Raw genomic sequence first — 24294 nt, 5'->3', positions numbered from 1 at the left:
TTATTTAAATTACAATTTTCAACGTTGATAATAATATCAGAAGGCCCTTTAAAAAAAAACCATGGAAACTGGATTTTCGAACAGTTTAATTAAGCATTGGCGCACTCAAATCACATGAAAAGTTTTTAATCTGTTCAATCAAAAAAATGTATTTCCGAAAATGCTTTCAAAGTAATTAAACGATAATTCAACCTGCAAACTTTTTCTTATCCCTTTTAAGCCGCCGTTAATTAGCTATTCCCGGGCCCTACAACGTTTTTTTCAAATTTTCTTTTGATTTTGCACGCGCATGAACTTCATGCTTTTTCGACTTGGTGCTCTACTTCCCATCTGCCGCTCAGAATTCGTGCGCTTGGAAGTTGGAACGGGTTTACATAATATACCTTCTCTTGTGAATTTTTAATAAGTCGCTGAACGTAGAACGCAAAATAATTAATAATTTAATAAAACATGCTACATACATACTCAATTATTTTATTTTTCAATAATTATTATTGTACAAAGTTTTAACAGTCAGTAACTATCGAAGAATAAAGCTTTCTTATTACTACTTACATAAAAATTTAATGTGCCTTGAGGGGAATGTATTGCACATAGCAGTTGATTTCAGAACATAATATAGAAAAACTGATTGAACAAAAATTATAAATCTACATATACATAAGATTGTTGTTAATATTTTCTATTGAATTAAGTATCTAATTAATTTCAGTTTGTTTTTATTCACGTAGATGTAAAACTTAAAAAAAAAATATTCAATGAATGCCTAGCTTTTTGCTGCTAATTAATAGTAGCCATATAATCCTTGAAACAAAATCAAATGATGACAGTAGCATCTGAATAATATTATGTGGTGAGTAGTCCATCAAGAATATGTATATATGTAAATAAGATAGCCGATTAGCATTTAGATTATGTTAGAGAACCATCCCAGCTTCACTGCAAAGTACTTATTATGTCGTAAACTGTCATTCTGAGGGAGAGAAAAAATCAAAACAGTTTGACGATCGACTACCACGTAATCGCTACCACTGCAACTAACGCATCAGCCTTAGAGCCGGTATTCCTAAAACATACTTGGAGGAAGCTAGTTTAGGCAAGAAGACGAACATATTTAAAAAGTCAATCTACCCTCTGTATATGAAAACTAGATAAAAGTTTGTTTTTAAATTTCACGAGGTGACTTAATTAACGTATTATCTTCTGTCGCGACAATGTTGTTTCTTGGATAGTGAAAAAACACACGTCTTCCCTTTAAAAATGTTTACGAAACCGAATGCGACTTTTTATAATACCTGAAAATCAACGATTTGAAGCCTCTGTTGAGAACCTCTGCAACGAAATCATAGCTCCCAAGATAATGGATTCAGCTATTAAAAAAGTATTAACTAGTGAAACCCGGTTAAACTTCGGTATGATTACCCCAAATAGTATGAAAAACATAGATTTTTTGGAATTAATGGAGTACTATAATCATAGTTGATACTATGACAGAAACCTTTTCTGCAGCGTGAACAAAAATTTTACCAATTTTCATCACATTCCGATGAAAGATTTAGAAACGTATAGGGGACTAACAAAACTCAGATTTCGAGATACTATAAGCGTTTAAAAATTTAGGTTATAGGCTTTAAGGTTTAGGTTTTAGTTTACTAAAAATTTCCCTGAAAAGAAAACATTATAGAATTTTGTCCTAAGCAAGGTTTCTCGTTTAATAATGTCTAATATGTCTCGTCTAATATTGATATAGTTTGTTCTGTCTAGTTTGAAATGAAAACGCTTACAACTTCTTTATTTCTGAATAATCTTTTATTTCGATTCCGTTGATTCGCTATTTACGAGGCAATAAAGATATTCAGTCAACTTGCCTATTTCTTATTTAACATATTAAGCTCTACAACAAAAATCGCACACGAAAAATAAATTCAATTAAAAATATTACTTTCTTTTGCAAAAAATATTTAAGCCTCATAATTAGCAGTGTTAATAGAATGCATTTCATAAGCCTACACGTCCCTCTTACAATTGTCCGTCCATTCTCTTCGTTAATTATATGTACTCAGAGAACCTCTAGGAAGTAATGACTTAGGTTCACCAATTTTAGGCTGCCATTTTACTGGCATTTAATTTGAGTATTCTACCCAAATAACTATTTCGCTTTATTCAAGTGAAATCTGACGTTATTTAAAGCTCTAAAAGCAAACCTGTTTGCTTAGTGCGATTTTTATAACGTTCTAGATGGCGTAAAAGTTAACCCAATTTTGTATGCAATTGGAACAGCGCCCCTAGCGGCAAACGTAGGCAAACAATCCCATTTCATACAAATATGAGCTAACTTTTACGCTATCGAGAACGTTAAAAAACTCTAAGCACACTGTTAGTCAAATTTAGTTACCTGTTGGTAATAGCTCTGGATTTAATGACGTTTAATTTTTCTTCATATTTTAATTTTATTGATGTATGAAATCATTCCAATGAAATTGTAAATTCATAATTAAATTTTAATGATTAACGATATTATTGTGGCATCTTCATCAGTGCAGTTCTCTAAGTAGTTCATAACTTCTTCGTCGCCTTCGTGAAAAGGCATTATCTATTAGAATTATCAGAAAGTATAAAAAAGTATGTACATAAAATAAACAGTACTTTAAAATATGATAATACAATTTCTAGATCTGACTGTTTTCGATATTGCTATCTATAGCTAGCTACACGTCGATCCTAATACAGTAGAGTAATTAGTCATTCACAATGTAGCCTTTATATATCCAAATGAGTTATATTTTTATATGTACACATTATTTACATAAAACAATATACAAGAAAGTACAAAATTTAAAACTAAAATGAAATAACCATTTAATTTTGTCAAATTGCAGTTAAAAAGTTAAAACTGTCACCATTTTAAATAAAATTGTTTATTTTTTCTGAAAATTTTAATTACAATTTTAAACACGTTAAGATACAAAACTGTATTTACTAATTGTATACGGCTTTATTTTTAAACGCAACAAGGAGATTCAGCTGACACCAAGTGCAAAATATCGTAACACGCACAACCACTCAGAAAGCATTTAAACTAAATGGTATGTTCACATAATTAATTTAATAATAGTCTCTTAGTTTTTATACTGTTTCACAGTCATCGTGTTCTGGCTAAAAACCAACGCCCATTACCCTCTCAAATTTTCGTAATTTCGATCCTTTGTGATGTCAAGTTTCCAATGTTTTTCCAAATTAATCATCTCCGCAAGATTTTTACAATTACTCGAGTAATTATTCAATTGAATATTCAATTTCGAAAAGGGCACAAAATGTAAAATGTTCAGGAAATGAAAAAAAACTGTTTATTTTCTAAAGCAGTGTAAAATTTAAAATATTAACTTTTGAGATATATTTTAGTATTATTAAGAATTTGAAAATTACTGGAATTATTATAAAATGGGTGTAGGTAAGCCTCAAAACTACATCGACGATCGAAAGGCAAACGTGACTAAGCGACAATAACTGCTTTGTTAAATGATAGGCAATAACTATATTCGATGCGCATAAAATATATATTTCTAGGTCTATTAAAATAATTTCAATTCTACAGCTAGATTCGTTAAAATAGATTTTTTTTCAGGTATTTCAACTTTAAATTAGTCTACTGTAAAGTTCACGCATTGTCGCTTAGTCATGTTTGCCTTTCAAGCGTCGACATGTATATGAAAAAACGTATTTGACAAAATATGCGAAATGTGCCCTTTTCGGGCATGAATTGCATATTCAAAGTAATTAGTAATTACGAACTCTTCATTCATTGTTGAATTACATGGAATTCATTACTTTTTCGATCGTCATATATGTACTGGTACGTGCAGGAGAAGATCATCGCGTCGCGCGAATTCTAGCGAGCACATCTCGCATTTGAAGAGTCTGGATTCGTCGGCGGGAGCGGACGGCGGCGGCGGCTCCGGCGACATCGGCTCCGGCGTCCGCGGAGTGACCGGCGACGGCGATCTTGCTATCTCACGCAAATCGTCGGCCGGATGACGCGGAGTTCGGCGCGATCTCATCTAAAAGCAAATCACATAACATGTTAAAATAAAACTTTTAAATGAGGCTTGAGGAACATATCTACAGCTTTATTCGTTAAAAATATAATATCTTGAGAGTTTTCATCAAAAGGACGCCTTCAAAGGTACGTATCAAATGTTTTAATTTTATATTATACTAGCTGTACCTGGTAACTGGTGTAGGGAGTCCAACACTCAAATAAATATTAGCCTATCCACTAAGTACATGTATTTTCTACATGGTTACCAAGTTTCAAGTCAATCGGATGCATGGTTCAGTAGTTATAACGGAACATCCGTAAAAACCACTGTAGATTTATATATTAATATAGATTTTGCAAAAAAAAGTCTTACGTTTATGACGTCACGTTTACCAACTTTCAATATTGTTGTCCTCGAATGCGATGCGACCTGGACGTGTAAGCGAATGGTGGGCGTTACCTGACGCTTGGTGCGGCGTGCGTGGGCGAGCCTGGTGCGGCGCGGCCGGGAGGCGCGGGGCGGGGGCGAGTCGGGCGGCGGCGGAGAGGGGGGCGGGGAGGCGGGCGGCGGGGAGCTGCTCTCCCAGTTGTGCACGGGAGAAGAGTCCATGCTCATTTTCCGTCTCCGCTTATACTTTCGAGGTCCAGACTGGTTCAACAGTATGAAAACCAGTTAATTTGTTTGTCTTATTGTTTTACACAAAAAGTTATGTTTTATCTAGTATGGATTAATCGCTACCACATATCAACAATAATGTTGTGGGATCGTGTTTGACAAATACAAATTAGGTAAATCAGCACTAAAATTGTAAGTTAGAGTCACCATTTTAATAGCTACATAAAATATTTGTAGCCAGCAAATAATATTTTTTATGAATGTCAGCAATACCAGGGGAACATCCAAGACACTGCTTACTATAGTCCAGTCGCGGAGCAGGAAAAAAATTGTACAATGACCTTGTTACCTACTGACAGTAATCACAAACATTTTTATATTAAGTGCAGTTTACATAAAACGTGTGAAGGAGAAAAAAATTTACAAACTAAAAAAAGTATTGTTATTATAATGAATTATTTATTTAGACTTTATATTATAACAATTATAAAAATCGAGTTACAATCACTAACTCGGCAGAAATAAAAAAATGAAAATTCAAAAATCATAATCCGATTCCTCTATATCAGAGTTACTGTTTGCCTTACTTACTACTTAAGGCCAACATGCAAACAAGAACAAACCTTACAGTCTCAGGTAATAGGTTCACAATCCCTGAGAACGACGGTCATTGCATCTGTGCGAGCGAGACTCATTATATTTACGCGTGAGTGACAAAGACAGGTAATAACAGGTTAACGTACGAAATTCTTCCTGCTCCGCGACTGGACTATACAAGGTTCTACTACTATATACTCTATACTAGCGACCCGCCCTCGCTTCGCTTTGGAAACATTAAGTTTTATTATTGATAGCCGAGTCCCGCGATGTTACCCGCGGTTATGGTGGTATCGCGGGTGACACCGCGGGGCGAAGCACATTAGAAACGTCAAAAATAACAGTATTTCACCACTATTTAATGGATTTTATTATACATATAAACCTTCTTCTTCAATCACTCTATCTATTAAAAAAACCGCATCAAAATCTGTTGCGTAGTTTTAAAGATTTAAGCATACATATGGATATAGGGACAGAGAAAGCGACTTTGTTTTATACTATGTAGTGATTCAAAATAACAGAAAATAATTTACAATGTTTGATTATTTAATATTCAACAATGTCTTGAATAGAATGTCTCTCACCTGTGGTTGCCTTTTCATGGCTGTATTTGCATCACAATGCTGTATGAGATGTTGTACGAGTTCGTTGCTAGAGTGCAGAGTCCGACCGCAAACAACACATATATATGCGGGTCCACCTGTAATCATATTTAATTTTAACTTAGCGACTTTGTTGCGTGTGACGCCTTTAAAGTCCAAAACAATTGAGTTTATTATTAAGTAAGGATCAATTTAATCTTTCGTTTCAAAACGTAAGACAACTTTGCACTAAATAAATAATAGTTTAAAAAGAAACTAAAAAAACACGCTTTATATAAAATTCAACTAAAACATAGAAAATAAATTTTAATAAATTTAAATTGAAAATAATGTAAAATATATATATTTTATTGTAAAAAAAAGCGTGGGGTGCATGGTGTTTTAAATATTTTTTTGACCGATATGAGTAGAAGAATTATTATTTCATTTTTTAGTTAAATTTTCTAAAAGCGTATTTTTAAAACTATTAAGTACCTTAACAGCAATTCCTGCCTTATCGACTATAGATAACAATTATATAAATTGGCAAAAATCTCATTTTACAAATAGAATAATGGAATAATCTTATCAAAGTAGTGTATTGTCATTGGTCCTCGATAAATCTACAAAGTTTGAATGAAATCTGGCCGTTTAAAGTGGGCCAAAATCGCGTCTAAAGGGTCAGTTATAAACATACATACAGTGAAGCTATTAAAAAGCGTGTAAAAACGGATAAAATGATGGTATGAATTCGTTAAGCATCACAATGCGCTATATCTATGCGTCCGGGCATTATCAAATTATTACTGTTGACTAATAAATATATTGAGTCACAATTTGTTTTTGTTTTTAAACGTAGTACTGTATAGAATATGTAATTATTACCGTTAGTACATCTGTCGGGCGCCGAATGATGCGATCGAACATGTTCACGTAGCACAACTCTTTGGTTGAAAGCGCGAGGGCACACTGCGCACGCATAAGGTTTTTCGCCTATAAACAAAAAACATTTAAACTTTCGTATTACTACAAAAAAGCTATAAAGTATAAAGATATAGAAAAAAAAATACACTTTTTTACACTTTTACATTTTTACTTTTGACATTACTTAAATTTCATAGCTATTGCTGGTAGGACCTCTTATGAGTCCGCGCGGGTAGGTACCACCGCCCTGCCTGTTTCTGCCGTGAAGCAGTAATGCGTTTCGGTTTGATGGGTAGGGCAGCCGTTGTAACTTTAGAACTTATATATCTCAAGGTGGGTGGCGCATTTAGGTCGTAGATGTCTATAGGCTCCAGCAATCACTTAACACCAGTTGGGCTGTTAGCTCGTCCACCCATCTAAACAATAAAAAAAAAGAATCTAAATTATTAGGAGATATTTTGTAATTATTAAAAGTTTATATATTATCATGATAGATAGATAATTACGAAATAAAGATATTAGATACTGAAATTGAAAAATAACACCTACCACACATAATTAGAATGTTACTTTATAAGAACTGACCTGTATGTATTCTCTCGTGTTTTCGTAAAGTACCACCATCAGCAAAGGCTTTCCAACAGAATCGACACGCGTACGGTCTCTCCCCTGTGTGAATTCGGATGTGAATCTGCTGCGAGCTGCGGGATCCAAACACTTTCCCTAATTGAAAAGAATGAAAACTGTGTATTTACTCATTTCAATTATTCTCACAATTTTGAACTTTAGTGTGAGCAATATTAAAAACTAAAGTATAAATTTTTGCTCACCGCATTCTCTACATGGAAACTGCCGAGCGATGTTTGACGAAGACGCATTACTTCTGCCTTTAGACGTGCGTTTCACTCTGCAAACGAAAAAAAAAGTTGAGTTTAGTTATATAAAATTTCATTTTTAAAATAATATCACTAAATAGATAGTGCCTTGTTAGATTTGTACTATTGTTAGGAAATATATAAATTATAAAAAGTTAATTTTAAGGGGAATTAAGTTTAATCTTTTTATAAATAACAAAAATTGAATGAATGAATGAATGAAAATTCTTTATTGCACAAAAATATTGTACAAAGGCGAACTTAACGCCATGCAGACACTCTCTTCCAGTTAACTCTCGTTGATGAAGTAAAAGATTCAAGAAGTGCGTAACTGTGTTAAGGTTAATACATGGCGATAATTTTAGGAATTATAGTAGAGATGAATTATATAATAGTAAAAAATTGTACAGCTGAAAGTTGAAATAGTTCTAAATATAATTGATTGAATATAGTTGTAGAATATTTCTGTGGTTGTTCTGCGAGGTGGTCCCCGCAGACACATTGTGAGTACGTGTCCTGGTGAAACTGGAAAGGCCTCCGGGCCACCAGTAATAGTTCAATCATAAAAAAAAACACATCGTGAGTGTACCTATTGTTGTGTGGGGGCAGGTCGCGGTCGCGGTCGGCGTGCAGCTCGGCGTGCGCCAATAGCTGCAACGCATCCGTGCACGCGGCGCCGCACACTTCGCACGTGTGCTCCGCCCACGAGCCGGAGTTCTCGTGTCGCTTGTAACTGCGTAGATAACCATCCACAATATTATTTATTTATTTACTACAAGGAGAACCAACAGCCAACTAACATAGTATAATAATATCAAAAATAATAGAAACAAAAAAATTCAAAACAATCAGCAAGCAAGAAACAACATAAGGAAGGAGGAATACACCAGACTAATTTAAATGTACACTTATGTATAAACTAGCGACCCGCCCTCGCTTCGCTTCGGAAACTGTAATTTATTATTGATTTCTCTACTATTTAATGGATGTTATTATACATATAAACTTTCCTCTTCAATCACTCTATCTATTACAAAAAACCGCATCAAAATCCGTTGCATAGTTTTAAAGATTTAAGCATACATAGGGATATAGGGACGGAGAAAGCGATTTTGTTTTATACTATGTAGTGATAAAAGTTACCTGTGGGCCGCAGCAACGTGCCGTCGGAGTAAATCAGCTCGCTGGAAAGCAACGCCGCAATCCGGACAAAACAATTCTGGACCTCGAATGGTGTCGTATACTGGTCTTCCCGTAGATCCACCACCTCGACCTTCGCTAACAGATGCAGGTGACAGCTGGTAATCCATATCGTCTCCTGTTAAAGAAATATTTTTTTGAATATTGTTGTCTAGTTTATGACTTGTGGAGATCCTTTCCTGTCGAAAGATTTTTTATGGAAAGATTGCATTTTCTTTTGTATTGTCCGTGTAAGCAGACGAGCATTCGGCCCACCTGATGGTGAGTGGTTACTGTCGCCTATGAACTTCAGTAATGTCAGAGGCAGAGCCAAGCCGCTGACTACCGTTAAGTATGAATGAATGTGAGTTAGAGACTTTTCCTCTCAGAACAAAGGGGCCAACTCTAAGGCTCAGCTAGGAGGGAAAGGCTTGCTAACAATTGCCTGAGATGTTGCCCAAGATGAGGTCGAATAGCTCAAGTGTACCTGCATCTACCACCACACGATCGGAAACGGAAACCACTGAAGAGACCTTGTTGAGAAACTCAACAGGCTAATACTTAGAACCATGTGACCTGTGGACCTTCGCGTTAATTGTAATGGTTGTTCACATATTTTTTTGCAAACGCAACCCTGCAATGCACACGTAGAAAGCACTAAATATTTACTTTGTTAGCTAAAAACAATCATAACTAAATTTCTTTACATCGTTGAAACTCGTATTTGTTTCATGTTCAACAAATTGGTTTTTGCACTTTTTTTTGTGTTATACATTATTACATATGTGTGCTATTAATAAAGGCTGCAAGGGAATCGTTATCGCAAATATATATAAATATATTGAAGCAGTGTTGTTTATCTTATTATTTTACAGTGTTTAGCGATGCGCGAAATAAACACATTAAATATAGCACACATTACATTATATCGACGCTTGAAAGGCAAACGTGACTAAGCGACAATAACTGATTTGTACATAAATGATAGGCAATTACCATATTCGATGCGCAAAAAAAAAATATTTCTAGGTCTATTAAAATCATTTCAATCCTACAGCTACTAGCTAGATTCGTTAAAATAAATTTTGTTTTCAGGTATTTCAACTTTAAATTAGTCTACTTTAAAGTTCACGCATTGTCGCTTAGTCACGTTTGCCTTTCAAGCGTCGATATGTATTATAGCGCTAGCTTGTTTGACTAGCCGATGCCTACGCGCGCATTGCTGTTAGCGTGGACCTATTTATGTTACTTATGAAGACGCTTGCAGCTGAAAGTAAGTATTGTACTTTTTGACGAAGCATGTTGCTGATAACTCTATTTCTGTAATCTGACGAAGCATGTTGCGGATAATAACATGTACTTATAGCGCTCATTAAAGTAATAAAGTCATAATGATAAGAATTACTGATGGTAGGACCTCTTGTGAGTCCGCACGGGTAGGTACCACCAAGCTGCCTATCTCTACCGTGAAGCAGTAATGCGTTTCGGTTTGAAGGGTGGGGCAGCCGTTGTAACTATACTTGAGACCTTAGAACTTATATCTATGGGCTCCAGTAACTACTTAACACCAGGTGGGTTGTGAGAAAAGAATATCAAATAAATTTGATTTCTGGTAATCTTCTAGATGTTGATTAGTGTTTCGACGTCGGGAACGGTAATAAAATTTCCTTCGTCCTGTATTTGTAGTGTTTGGAGGGTACCTGAGTCGGCCTCGTATTTCAGTTCAGGCGTTAGCGCGCGTTGGGGATCGACGTGCGGGTGACGATGTCGAGTGTGTGAGGCGAGGGCTTCCCGGGACCAGCACAGCTCGCCGCACTCGCCGCACTCCACCGGGGAATCACCGCCGTGCACCTGCACAAATAGTATATTCGAATGTTTGAGTATTATCGAATTTAGTGGGATGACACAAAATATCCTCAAAATTTTTTGAAGTGAAACTTCTTTAGAAATGTTGTGATTTCAAGCCCGATGAAACGAAAAAATAAGTCCATAGAGACAGTTTAATACAGCGCCATCTATGAGGTTTTTTAATTCTAACGTATGTATGAAACCTCTGTAGTGAATTTTAATTTAGGATTATACGTGAAGTTAAAATATTAGTTCACAGAGGGCGCCTACCTCATACTATAAAAGATGATTCACAATTATTTACTAATGACAAAGTTTTACATATACTTAGACATTTAGGATAATTGTATTTTAATTTTTGAAGGTTTCACTTCTACCACGTGTGAATTGCACACATGTATTTTTTTTTAACTGTTTTGGCGGGTGAACCATTTCACGGTCCACGTGGTATAAAGTGATTACCGAAGCACGTAAATTTCACAACGAGATATTTTTTATTGCTCCTGTAAGCAGACTGGCATACGGTCTACCTGTTGGTGGGTGGTTCCCGTGGCCCATGGACGTCAGCAATGCCAGGGTCAGAGTCAACCTACTGCCTACCGTAAATGCTATCGTCTACCATGAGACATTAGCTCAAAGTCTTAATTGTAATGTATAACAGCTATTTCATTCAGTAATAATAAAAAGTATGGATTGAATTTGAACAAAAACATAATTAAATGTCGATTAGTAATAAATAAGTGTAGAATCTCTGGTTGATGTTTTATCTATGCATGTAGTGTTTCTGGAGCAGATTAAATTAAGAACAGGGCAATCAAATAAATTTAAATTGACTATTTCACCTATTTGACTGTGATACCATGATTATTTATTGACATGAACCAATCTTAGATTCACCTAACTATAAATTAAAATTTAAGGGTATAATATCTATCACTTTATTCAAATGACTGAAATGAATGACAAGGACATTTTATGTTTTTTTATGGGCTAATTTAAAAGGATTACTTAACTCCTGATGAAAGGTTTTTTATAGGTTTTGCGGATTCGAAAATTTATTTCATAATTTGATTCAATTGTACTCTATTAAATATTATGTATTATAGAAATACTTAATTAAGATTTATCATCATATTATATATCTTTCACTAAAATGAAAAAAACTTTAGGCATTTCTAGTGATAGTAAGGCACCCATCTAAGTAATTTATATGAGATAACAACAAACCCTCGCATGTGATTGCAGAGCCTTCTCCCTCGCGAAACCGATCCCACAGTGTCTGCACACGAAGGGGCGGGATGGGTCAGCGGGCGGCGTCGGGTGTGCGGCGTGCACGGGGCGCGGGGGCGGCGTGACGGGAGAGGGGGCGGTAGGCGGAGAAGGCGGCGTGGGAGGCGGCCGGGGAGGACTCCGCGCTCGCCGTGACCACTGCTGCGTGCGCGCTGACGTCATATTCTCCCAACCGTTCTATACAAGTAGATTTTTTTTTTTAATTCTTTTCTTTTTCTCTACCTAATCTAATAGGCTTGAGAGGCTATTTCAGCTTCTCCTTGACGTGTAGGTGAGCTCACGAGGCTCAACCGGAGTGTTGCTAACACTGGCCCTAGCAAGGGCAGTGCTTCGCAGAATCTACCACCAGATCGGAAACGCGACCCACTGAGAAGATCCGGCGAGAAACTAAGTGGGCTGTGTCGGGATCGACGAGGACGGTGACCTGTGCTTGTGGTACCTAAAAGCACCGTTAATGGATCGGGAGGATCCGTAATGACGTGTTTAGGGCGACGTCAACTGTTTACCATTCGGTCCACAGAATCGGGTATGTTTTTTAATAAGTGTGTGTTCTGGTTTCATATGTGAATACAATCTTAATATTATATATTTGTTTAAACAATGGACTGAGTAGTCTTTAACAATAATTTGAACTTACATATACCACAAAGTGAATGACGCTGTCCATCTTAATATTTTCTTTGAGATATCATTTATATCAAAGCAGATAGGGTTGTTGAATAAATGTTTTAATTTTTATAGTTACAGAATAGAATAGTTTTCACTGTTACTTTCATTAATTAAGTATGTATATTCTGTAAGTTACTAAAATATTTACATCAACAATGGATTCAATAACCATTGTTACAATCTTTACCTCAATTGTTTCTGAAATCTTTTTTCTCCTTCCCCTTTTTTTCTTTGGTTTAACATTTTGGTTTTTTTCTACATCTTCTGAAACTAAACAATACATATTCCACATTAATTTTAAAACTTAATATTAACATAGAAACATTTAGACAAAATTATTTGCACACTTTTTAGTAATTAAGGCCATATGTTATATATATACATATGTGTATTTACTGGTTGTAGGACGTCTTGTGAGTCCGCACGGGTAGGTACCATCACCCCGCCCGTTTCAGCCGTGAAGCATGCGTTTCGGCTTGAAGGGTGGGGAACTCATATCTCAAGGTCGGTGGTGGCATTTACGTTGTAGATGTCAATGGGCTCCGGTAGTCACTTGACACCAAGTGGGCCGTGAACTCGTCCACCCAACTAAGCCATAAAAAAAAATTATTACTGCATTACTATTAATGCATGCAGATACAACTATATTATTTATTTCATTTTCAATCATATTTATGTCACTATAATTTAATATACTCATTAAATCTTCCTTAAAAACTCATATCTACCATTTTTTTAAACTATAGTTTATCAAATAAAGACTCATACCAAAATCCATTTCATCTGCATCTTCAGGTACATAAGCATGCACCTTTAGATGATTCATAAGATCACATTTTCGAACATATCGTACGCCGCAAAGATTACAAGCGTGTGGTCTATCATTCTGATGTGCAACCATGTGGTTCATCAAGGCGGCTTTTTTACGGAACCGCCGTGAGCAGAAATCGCATGGCCATGGTCGCATTGCAGTATATTCATCCTAGAGAAAATAGTATTTTTACTGAGTCAGAATTTCATTAAAGCAAAGTCAAGGGTTACTGTGATAAATGGTGGCCTTGTTATAGTATTTGATGGTGGGTGGAGGCATTGTATAATAATTTAAATGTGTTTTTTTTCCTCTTTAATATCTCCAATCAGTATCCTGTACTTTTATTAGATGCTTTGAAATTAATTGATTCCTGGTCGGATTGAATACTAAAATGAGACTACTAGTTCCAACTGCTGATTACCAAATATGTTTCTTTGAAAGAAATTGCATTTTGATACATTCTTGATTTTTTGTTAGCATCATTGCAGTTAGAGCCAAGGTTAAATGCACTTTACAAATGTGACCAGCAGTAGTACCATGTAACTGTTGCAATGTTAAAGAGAAACCGGGCAAAATGTCCAAATAATCAGCGCCCCCTAAATAAACATGCTATAACCATTAAATTTTCTACAAATGACTACTTTGGACTACATATCTAATCAGTATACATCTATTTGCTCAGTTTTTTATAAATCAGTTTAACTTCACAGTTCTTGTGTGGTATAAAAATATTTTATTTATTCCTAGAGAAAAAAGTGAAAACATTCTGGGTTTCATCTATAGACTAACGTAGATACTTTATTATAATTTTTTGAATACCCTTAACACTTTTATCTATGTAATGGCTCATTGACCAATTGACTAATATTTGTTTTCATCACAAATTGAAATAAGTTTTTCACAATAATGAATTTTATTTTTTGCTTCAAAAAGTGACAGAGAAAGATAATAATATATATTTGCTTTGTGTGCCATTCAAGCTATGTACCTATATTAATTGGAAAAAAACTGTGGATGTTGCAATAATCTTTCATTTCATTATTCTATTAATTTGTCAGTACAATATTCAGTGTAAATATGCATATTATTACCAATTTTATTTAGTAGGCAAAGCTTTAACTTTTATTTTAAAAAAATAATAATATTTAGTGAAACCTTACTTGATCAGTTGGTAATGGAACATCTACATCATTTTCTTCTTTTATGTGTAAAACGGGATGTGTTAGCTGATCTATAGGTACTTCAACTCTGAAAACAAATACAATTTCATACTTATCAAGAATTTAAGTAAAAGAACGGAAGAAATAACAATTTCATGCACAAATGAGGATTCTAATTTTTTTGATCAATATTTTGAAATTATCATTAATTTTGTATGTAATGGCTATAATAATACTATAAAAATTAATATGAAATTCAAAATTTATTACCGCTCTTGTCCACCTGGGGTAACCCAATCGTCAGTGATAACTTCTTCCGTTACACATTCCACATTTGGGTCTAGCTCAGGATCAACAAAGCTGACAACATCCTGAGCAAGATACATCAAATTCTCGGCAGCTATTTGGTCGATTTCTGATTGCTGAAAGTTTGAAAGACAGTACAATGGCTGCAAATTATAAACACTTGTGAATGACCACCACACCAAATATTACTTTTAGTCAATACTGGGAACACGGTCGTGACTGAGATGCACACTTTTTAATATTCATTGCTGAAAAAGAAGTGCAATAATAAAACTGAATAGAGATCTTTTAATAGCATTAAGTTTACATTAATATCTATGGGTTGTACAGCATTTTAATTTTACATAGGCATGAAAGCTACTGTTGGTACTGTACTCTACAGTTATTTACCAATTACCGTTTAGCTCATATATTGTCCATAATAAAGAGGTAAATATATGGTAAAAAAATCCTATATAAATTTTTTGATCAATAATAAAATAAGGTAAACTAAACTATTCAGAAAATTAAGTAAAGTTATGATGTAATTACCATATTTCCATAGCTTTGAATATTTTCTATGGAACATATAGGTCCATCTGCTCTGGAATGACTGGGACTATTCTGCAAGGTATTTATTATTATTATAAGCTAGTGGTTTATTGAAAAGAAACACAATCTTATGAAGTAATTTATTTATCATAATTATAAACTATAACTAAGGAAAGAGTTTTTGGTAATTTTTTTTAGCCTCCTACCTTTATAACAACCTCCTCCTCCCAGCGGAGGTTGAATTCTTCACCATCCATGTTATTTGTTGAGTTCAATCATTGTACTGCATTTAAAAAAAGTACTTTATTACCTATACAAACAGTAACTAATTATTTCACTTGTTCTAAATGTGTTTTTTTTTGAAGTCTAGTATTTTGTCAAAACAATAAATGAAGTATTGCTATGGTATTATTTATTTTAAGACGATCACAATTTTTACATCAAAACATCAACATAACCTAATATTTCTTTCTTATTTCGCATTTATAATTGTAACATATTAAAACTATGGTACTTTTAAATTAGAAATTAATTATGACGTGTTGCGAGCACTAAATGTAGATTAATGAAAACCGAAAAATTCGAAAAGAAAATGGTGTCAAGTTCTGTGGAATTATAATAGGTTATCCGTCAAACATAAAGGTTAGATGTGAATAAACAAATACAATTTTATGAAAAGTAGTATTTTAAACGAAGTTAATTATCACCTTGAAATATTTCCCAATTTATTAAGGATAATGGAGACGCACTACAACATAGCTATAGGTTTTTATGACGCAATCGAGAACTTATCAATAGTTCATCACCGACGAAAACAAAAATATAACCAAACTGAGTTTTATATTCTATGAACTTAAAAACCGAGGATTTACCTCTTACTCAAAAAACAATAATTTTAGACTGTAAAGTGCAGTCTAACATGTAAAATTCTGGAATTAACATCTCATAGAGAATGCCTATCTTCATTTGTACGACTAGTTCACCTCCATTTTTTTATGATCCATAAAATAAAGAGTAAAGTTAACAGGTAATATAAGAATAGTAAATCGCATTTTAGGTCGCATGCATATTTTACGCTTTTACCAATCCGGTAAAAAAAATCGCAAACATGCCTTAAACTAAAGTGCTCCGTTCTATCAAACAAGTACAGAAAATTTGAGCAAGTCACTTTATTTCACAAATTCCCACCATTTGCGATTCGATTGGCCGTTTCCCATTGCCACTTTATCCCAACGTCACAAATGATTTATTAGGGACACCTAAAGATATAAACTCCTCGGAGCACTACTTTAATTATAGATTAACTAAGGACAATGAATTAATGAATTAGTAGAGATGCTGATGCTGGGGTGGTGGACCCGAGTCGACCCTCGCAAGTACCACCTCGGATAACAACGAAGGAAATAACTAAAATTATAATGAATATGACTAAGGGTAAGTCTCCCGGTCATGACCACCTCAGCATTGAGCACTTTCAACACGCTGGTCCGCATTTACCTAGATTGCTAGCGCTCTTATATACCTTCTGTATCAGACATTCGTATCTGCCCGGGGCGTTAATGAGAACGGTCGTTGTCCCGATTTTAAAAAATAAAACAGGCGACGAATTGGATCGTAACAACTATCGGCCGATCTCCCTGGCAACCATAACTGCTAAGGTACTCGATGTAGTGCTCGAGCGGCAGGTGAGTGATCATCTTAAATTAAGTGGTGCTCAGTTCGGTTTTAGACCGATGTTATCTACCGAGTGTGCAATCCTGTCGCTAAAGCATGTGGTGGGATACTACACGGAGAGGAATACGCCTGTTTATGCAGTGTTTCTCGATCTTTCGAAGGCTTTCGACCTAGTCAGGTACGACTTGTTGTGGGGTAAGTTGAGGCAGACGGGCGTACCGGGATCTTACGTGGACTTGTTCTCCCATTGGTACGAGTATCAGACCAATCAGGTAAGATGGTCAAACACACTTTCGGAGGAGTACAGGTTGGAATGCGGGGTGAGGCAGGGGGGCTTAACCTCACCGGCGCTTTTCAACCTGTATATTAATGAGTTGATCGAGGCACTCGGTGACGCACGTGTCGGCTGCTCGATTGATGGTCACTGTGTGAACAGCATCAGTTATGCTGACGACATGGTGCTGTTGAGCCCATCGATCGGTGCTCTCCGGCGGTTGTTGTCCATCTGTGAGAGGTACGCGGAATCTCACGGGCTCCGCTATAATGTTAAAAAAAGTGAACTGCTCGTCTTTAAGGCAGCAAAGACAAAACCGACTTATGTGCCACCAGTGACGCTCGGAGGTACTCCACAGAAGAGGGTTACTGAGTTCAAATACCTTGGCCATATTGTAACTGAGCACCTTAAAGATGATGCAGATATTGAAAGGGAACGGAGAGCGTTGGCTGTCCGCTGAGGTATGCTGGCCCGCAGGTTCTACCGTTGTACCGCACAGGTTAAGGTAACCTTGTTCAAGGCGTTTTGCCAGTCCTTATATACCTGTACCCTGTGGGTTCGATATGCGCGGCGGGCATACAATGCTCTCCGAGTGCAATATAATAATGCTTTCAGGATGCTGTTGGGCCTCCCGCGGTACTGTAGCGCATCAGGTATGTTTGCGGATGCTCACGTGGATGACTTTTCATCAATCATCCGCAAACGAACGGCCTCACTGATGCGTGGGGTTCGTGCGAGTACTAATAATATCCTGATGGTTATAGGTAATAAACCCAAATGTGCTGTTTTGAGACACTGGGTTCATATACATACCCATATACCAGGTGCCTCAAAGCAGCGCAGATTTATGAATTAAATGTTTAAATGTTTTAATTGCTAATTTTAATTTTACTAACATAGTTCTAAGTATTATTCTACTTACAACATATGGACTTAAGAGGGTCTGAATTAAATGAATTTTATTTTTATTTATTTATTTATTTATTTATATATTACATACTAACATCATATAAGATAATAACTTGAATATTCAATGCTTAAGTACAAATAAATCTAAAAAAGAATATTTTGTTAAAGTGAAAACAAGGCCAAAAACGTCAATGACAATTTATTGCGTTCGTTTCGTTGTAAACAGTGACCGGCCCCCTGATCACGTAAAAATTTGCGACAGCCACAATTTTGCAGATGTTGTGCAGACGCGTCGCGACCGATCGCAAAACGTCAAATTATTTCGTATCACGTACCGCGATTGTTCGCTTACCGCTTACTGCAGTTTTCTGTCATACAACTAGCGCCAGTCGCAATCGGGTAGCAATAATTGGCACTAAAAAGCCACATTACTTTTTTTTTTTGCTGAACAAACCGGCAAATGAATTTATAAAAGCGCGTTACATATAAACATTTCAAAATGTTTAAGTGGAATTCACGTTTGAAACGCCAAGTGAGAGCTGCTAATTCTGTTCTTTTCGATGAAGCGTTACTAAAAATAAGTGATCTAATAATAATTTTTGCTTTATTTTGAATAATAGCTATAAAAATGTAATTGTGTCGTGTCAAACACTGATAACATTTTTTTTTTGTAATCGTTTGATAATTTGTAAACAGGTAGTTGTTTACGTTACGAACCTATTTTAAAAAAGAATGGATCAAAATTATAGCCTAATTTATTAATTTCATTATCAATTAAGTAAGTACATAAGCTCACAACCCATCTAGTGTTAAGTGGTATAGACCTCACAACGTGAATGCCGCCCCCACCTTTAGAAACGAGGTCTGAGTTTCAACTGTATACCAAAACGGCTGCCCCATTCTTCAAATTGCAACGCATTACTGCTTCGCGGTAGAAATGGGCGGAATGGTGGTCTTGCGGGTTAATCAAACGTCCTACCACCAACGATTTCTTAAAGAATATTTGCTAATTTGATTTTAAATAAAAGATGAATGAATCCTTAATCATGGAAGTCTTCCATGTATTTATGTCAAATACGTGTTTCATTGGATTTATTGATATCTGCCTGCGGGATTCTAACACTGGTTCAGTCGCATCTTTATTAGAAAGTCGGCCGTCTCTACTACACCGCTTAGGCCACGACGATTTCAAATTAAATAGTAAATTCTAGAATAAATGATTTAGTTTTATGGTTTTATCAATAATAACGTGTACAACAGATCCATCTCACGCCGACATGAGGCCGACAACGCTAGAACAACCAGTCGATGATATTCTAGGCGAGATGCTGCGATTCTTTATCAAGTAATAGATAGTGGATTTGTTTGACTTGGCAAGAGTAGGCTTTGATTTGAATACCAGAAATATAGTGCACTCTTTCACAGCTTGAAGGGAAATAAAAGCTGTGCAGACTATTCAAAATAATGTTCACCCAGGTCATGGGCAATATGACGTGAATAGGAAACTGCATGTCAGACATTAACTTAATGTTCTATATTATTTTTAAACAAATGAATCTAATATTTTAAGACAATAAATAAATATTTATTTTTATAATTAGCCCAGTTTTTCGTCGACGAAGCCATCTTAAGAGTAGCTTCATTGCAAATATCAGGCCGATATTTAGTAAGTTATTTGTATTCAATAACCAGGTACTCTTTGCACTCACTCACTGCAGTAAGAATGTTAATCAATCATTATATTATCTAGACTATAGCGGACAACAAACAAGAGTAGACACATCGTGAGCTGTAGTTGTAGAAAGAGGAGAAAATGGAAACTAAGGCGAACCACTGGCTCATGCAGCTTTCATTTAAGCAGAGGCTGCTCGTACGCAGGCAGAGGCCGCGCATCTTCCAGCTGAGATATATAAAAAAATTCAAGGAATTGACCAACATCGGCAAAAACCTTGTTTAAAATAATAAGTTCAATTTTGTTTTAATTTTAGCTGAGTCCGTAATAGTTTATATTACCATAAAACGAAATAGCGCTTGTTACAACAGTCAAGCAAATCCAAATATATGTTTTACTTTAGGCTGGTACTACAGTAAAATTTACGACACTAATGAGTATATTTTACGCTAATAAAACTACTCTCAACTTAGCATTTCAAAATAACTATTTATTTTTTTATTGCTAAGATGGGTGGACGAGCTTACAGCCCACCTGATGTTAAGTGGTTACTGGAACCCATAGCCATCTACAACGTAAATGCGCCACCCACCTTGAGATATAAGTTCTAAGGTCTCAGTATAGTTACAACGGCTGCTCTACCCTTCAAAACGAAACGCATTACTGCTTCACGGTAGAAATAGGCGGAGTGGTGGTCCCTACTCGTGCGGACTCACAAGTGGTCCTACCACCAGTAGAATACCAGTATTTAGCTTCATTGTATATTTTGTATTCACAGTATTTGGCATGTTCTGCTTCTAGTCTATAGGGTTATAGAGCTATCACCTTGCTATCATCCTACTTACCTCGGCCCCAAGTTCAGTTATGTTTCTTTGAAGTTATCGGCAGTCGATATTATATTTCAATTGTGGCTTCAATTTCATGCGGCAAGAAGTTGGACATGTATTACAAACAAACTACGATTTCCTAATTTAAGAATTATTATTCAAATAAAACAAAATTACACAAAAAAAATTATTATCAAACTTATCTAACGGCCGTCTGGTGTAGTGGTAAGTGACATGGTCGCTACACAAGGGGGTCGCGGGTTCGAATCCCGCCAAGGGAAGATATTTGTATGATAAATATAAATGTATTTTCCAGGGTTATGGATGTATATTAAATATATGTATGTGTATAATAAAAATCCTACATTTATTTCCGTTATCTGGTACCTGTAACACAAGTTCTTTACGAACTTATCACAGGACCAGTTAACGTGGCGTGATTGTTAGTAAATATTTATATTTATATTATTATTATTATCACAATGAACTAAAATCAGTGGTGGTTGATCCACATTTTGTCTAAATGATGAATTATGTTTTTCATTTTGTAAGTAATATTCATGTAAGTATCCAACAAAATCTAGAAGAATTATGAATTACTAGTCGATTTGTTATTCATTCTATTCTATTATTTAAAACAGCAGTATATACAATAATATATATATAACAACACAACATACAAACGGGGTTAATATAAAGATAAAATGATACAGAACAAATTGAGCATGACAGATTAAAACATTGTCTTAATAAAACAACCTCACAATTTTGCTTTCAAATAGTTATGAATCCATCCTTTACTATAAACACAAAAATGTTAAGGAAACATGTATATTTCCACTAAGCACAATTAAAAAATTATAGGCAGAAATAATTAGGCTATTCTTGCCCTCTCAGTTCACATAATTAAGAACAGCAGTTTTAAAAATATCTACATAAAATTACTAGAATACAGAGGTTGGACTAAATTTAATGTCTGTTCTCCACAATCCAATTGAACCACCCTTGAATGTTGACATGGTGCTAAGTGCTGTGTTTCCTCTTCTCTCCCAAAAAATACAATGTTATGAATTTGATAAGAAACATCAATTTCAGCATCTTCGTCAGAGAGTTGGGGCACTGGACACCCATGTGTGTTTGCCATGTTATGCAATACAAGCTAACAATTATGGTATTGGCCATGGATGATCATAATGCAGTACTCTATGTACCAACAAGCATCTCCAACTGGCTTTCAATACTCACAATGGTCAACAGTGTTCCTGGTATGACAATAAACATTACTATAGTACTATATATTAACGGCCTTCCCAGTTTTAAATATACTTTTAGATTGAGTATTAATTTGTAGTCAGGTTACTGAGACAGAGCTCATGATGTTTTACTTGCCTAAAAACCAAACTTTTTCACTATTATGGTGCAGGTCCTGCATAGGCATATTCAGTTGTGTTAAGTCAGACAAATGTATCATGAAATGTTGCATCAATACTTAAAATGTTAAGTTCACTATCACAGATCTGAAAAATGAAAAATGTTGTAATTTAGATAAGTACTATCAAATGTTTGTTATTGTGAATGATAGGCTTCAGCAAAATACTTACTATTTGCACATTCTTGAAATGATAATGCTTGCGGTTCTAAAACCTTTCTTCATATACAGAAGATCTGATAAGTGCAAATGAGTGCCATCTATACACCCCGAAACCCCAGAAAAGCCAAATTTATTGTAAAACCTATAATGAAAAGAAATTTATTTACTATTATATTATGTTTTCAATCACAAAATTATTATTGTTCAAATATCTATGTACTATAAAAATAAGACAAAATTTGAATTAAAAAAAAATTATGTAGGAAAGATTAATGGTGGCCTGAAGGCCTTTCCAGTTTCACCAGGACTTGACATTTCTTAGAACTCTGTTTAAAATATAGCTATATATAGCAAAATATAGCTATAGTTATAAAGCTTCAAGAATATAACTGATCTATATGATTGACTCGTGGAAATTGTAAAATCAGTAGAACTCTTGTGCTCTATACTATAAGATAATTATTTAACTTACCCATTTATAATAACTTGTGACCCATTGTACTGTTTGCAGAAACTTTAAATGTTTCAATAAAACTGGAAGATTGTTTAATGCCATAGCCACTTCCCTAATGGCATTGGATTTACTTGAAGTTTAACTCAAAATGCAAAAAGCTCATTCCCACAGGTTTCTGGTATGAATAGATTAAGGCGTCAGGCTTGATCACGAAGATAGCGTCGCAAACGCACTGATTCGTATGTATCCGACCTAATTTCCTTAGACTCCAAAGCCCCATTTATTATTTGAGCTCTGTCCATAGTACATACCTAGAAGAAATATTAATTTGTAAAAAATAAACTTTATAACCTCAACATTAGTAATGTACTTAAATTGCCCAGCGTGGTATTTAATGTTAATACTATGGAAAACACAAACACAAATAAAGATCTAAACCAATTACACTTACCTAAACCAAGTTAATTAATTTAATTTCACAAATTTTACACTTGCAGATAGTTAGCAACAATTCAGCACCAGATACAAAAGGTGTCGCAAATTTGACAAACGAAATTGCTAAATATCTGCTGTTGTGTGGCAGACAAAAGCATCCGTAATACCGACTTTAAGCCAGTTGTTGTTAGTTGTATGGAAAAGAATGCACTAAAGTTTCACAAATCGCTCTGCAGAGGCAGCACTAGTGATGGTTCGCGATCTGCTTTTTTGTTGTAAGTCCGTAATACGAAATGGACAGTTGACAGCAATATTTGCACAATATTTGTCTTCTGCTAATTGTCTGCGAAATACGTGATACAGCTGCGGTATAGCTAACTATAAAGGATCAGCTTCATTATACGCAAATCGGAACATAGTCGAAGTGTGGTAGTTTAAGGCTCTGTTTTTTAAATCTTTCCGCTTGCTACTATGGTGCCACCTTAATTGGATCTGTTTTAGCGGACATTTTTTATTAAACGGTACCTATTGAGATGTACTCCTTAGTTCTACCCTCCATAGTATGTGTAGTGTGTACTTTGTAGTCTATTACACTTATTTGTAATGACGATTTAACAATTTAATTAACAGGCCATAAAATTCGTCAAAAAACAAACTTTCGGCTGCAACGCTAGTGCAAAATTGTGTGAATTGTTTTAATTTCTTCATTTAGTGTTTCTTCCGGTCAAAAAATATAATAACGGTGATTTATTGACTGTTTAGCATCTGTGAATGTGCTCGATGTGGGAAAATGAAACAAAGCCCCTGGACGTAACTTCTCGGGAACCTCCAAAAAGTACACTGAGAAAGTTTCAGTAAAAGACCACGATTTTACTGAGATTATATTTCATCCCATATCATCTCATTTCATTTCATTTCATTTCATCTCAGTTGATTAATTCTCAAATTAATCATCTTCATTTCATTTCACTCCATAACATAATTTTTCAAAAAAATAAGATTATGAATTAAAATAAGACTTGATCTAAA

The 24294-nt window shown here is 35.1% G+C and overlaps 1 protein-coding gene and 2 long non-coding RNA genes across 7 annotated transcripts; 1 reads left to right on the top strand and 2 right to left on the bottom strand.

Annotated features, from left to right (window-relative positions):
• Nucleotides 1-458: 458 nt before the first annotated feature.
• On the bottom strand, nucleotides 459-16434 carry LOC114252670 (uncharacterized). Of its 4 annotated transcripts, none has more exons than XM_028187244.2 (17): nucleotides 16137-16434; nucleotides 15636-15739; nucleotides 15430-15501; nucleotides 14863-15014; nucleotides 14593-14680; nucleotides 13390-13603; nucleotides 12809-12891; nucleotides 11890-12129; nucleotides 10515-10665; nucleotides 8779-8953; nucleotides 8225-8368; nucleotides 7591-7667; nucleotides 7346-7483; nucleotides 6722-6829; nucleotides 5840-5955; nucleotides 4500-4688; nucleotides 459-4058 (listed from the first exon to the last, which is right to left on the bottom strand). In XM_028187244.2, exons 2-17 carry the CDS (start codon nucleotides 15684-15686, stop codon nucleotides 3840-3842), a joined length of 2217 nt encoding a protein of 738 aa, XP_028043045.2. In that variant the 5' UTR covers nucleotides 15687-15739; nucleotides 16137-16434; the 3' UTR covers nucleotides 459-3839. The 4 variants fall into 4 exon arrangements, with proteins under 4 accessions (XP_028043045.2, XP_028043048.2, XP_028043047.2 ...); XM_028187247.2 differs by having other exon boundaries at nucleotides 15636-15712; nucleotides 16302-16434; XM_028187246.2 differs by having other exon boundaries at nucleotides 16302-16430.
• Nucleotides 16435-20371: 3937 nt separating this feature from the next.
• On the top strand, nucleotides 20372-23636 carry LOC149502533 (uncharacterized). Its single transcript, XR_016323416.1, has 2 exons — nucleotides 20372-22050; nucleotides 23328-23636. It is a non-coding gene; the product is annotated as an uncharacterized LOC149502533 (long non-coding RNA).
• On the bottom strand, nucleotides 20921-23399 carry LOC149502534 (uncharacterized). Of its 2 annotated transcripts, XR_016323418.1 has the most exons (4): nucleotides 23282-23399; nucleotides 22849-23141; nucleotides 22387-22518; nucleotides 20921-22302 (listed from the first exon to the last, which is right to left on the bottom strand). It is a non-coding gene; the product is annotated as an uncharacterized LOC149502534 (long non-coding RNA). The 2 variants fall into 2 exon arrangements; XR_016323417.1 differs by lacking the exon at nucleotides 23282-23399 and having other exon boundaries at nucleotides 22849-23275.
• Nucleotides 23637-24294: the final 658 nt, after the last annotated feature.

This window comes from Bombyx mandarina, chromosome 08 (genome assembly GCF_030267445.1).
Source record: "Bombyx mandarina strain Sakado chromosome 08, ASM3026744v2".
NCBI classification, from domain to species: Eukaryota; Metazoa; Arthropoda; class Insecta; order Lepidoptera; family Bombycidae; genus Bombyx; species Bombyx mandarina.
The sequence above is the reverse complement of the archived record's forward strand: the minus strand, read 5'-3'. Positions and strand labels throughout refer to the sequence as shown.

Excerpts from the sequence above, each read along its gene's own strand:
- LOC114252670 (XM_028187244.2), bottom strand. The coding sequence starts at position 15,686 with ATGGATGGTGAAGAATTCAACCTCCGCTGGGAGGAGGAGGTTGTTATA. Across the intron at positions 12,130-12,808 it reads AGATTTCAGAAACAATTGAG|AACGGTTGGGAGAATATGAC; the intron begins GTAAAGATTGTA and ends CTACTTGTATAG. Across the intron at positions 7,668-8,224 it reads CTGCCCCCACACAACAATAG|AGTGAAACGCACGTCTAAAG; the intron begins GTACACTCACGA and ends TTTCGTTTGCAG.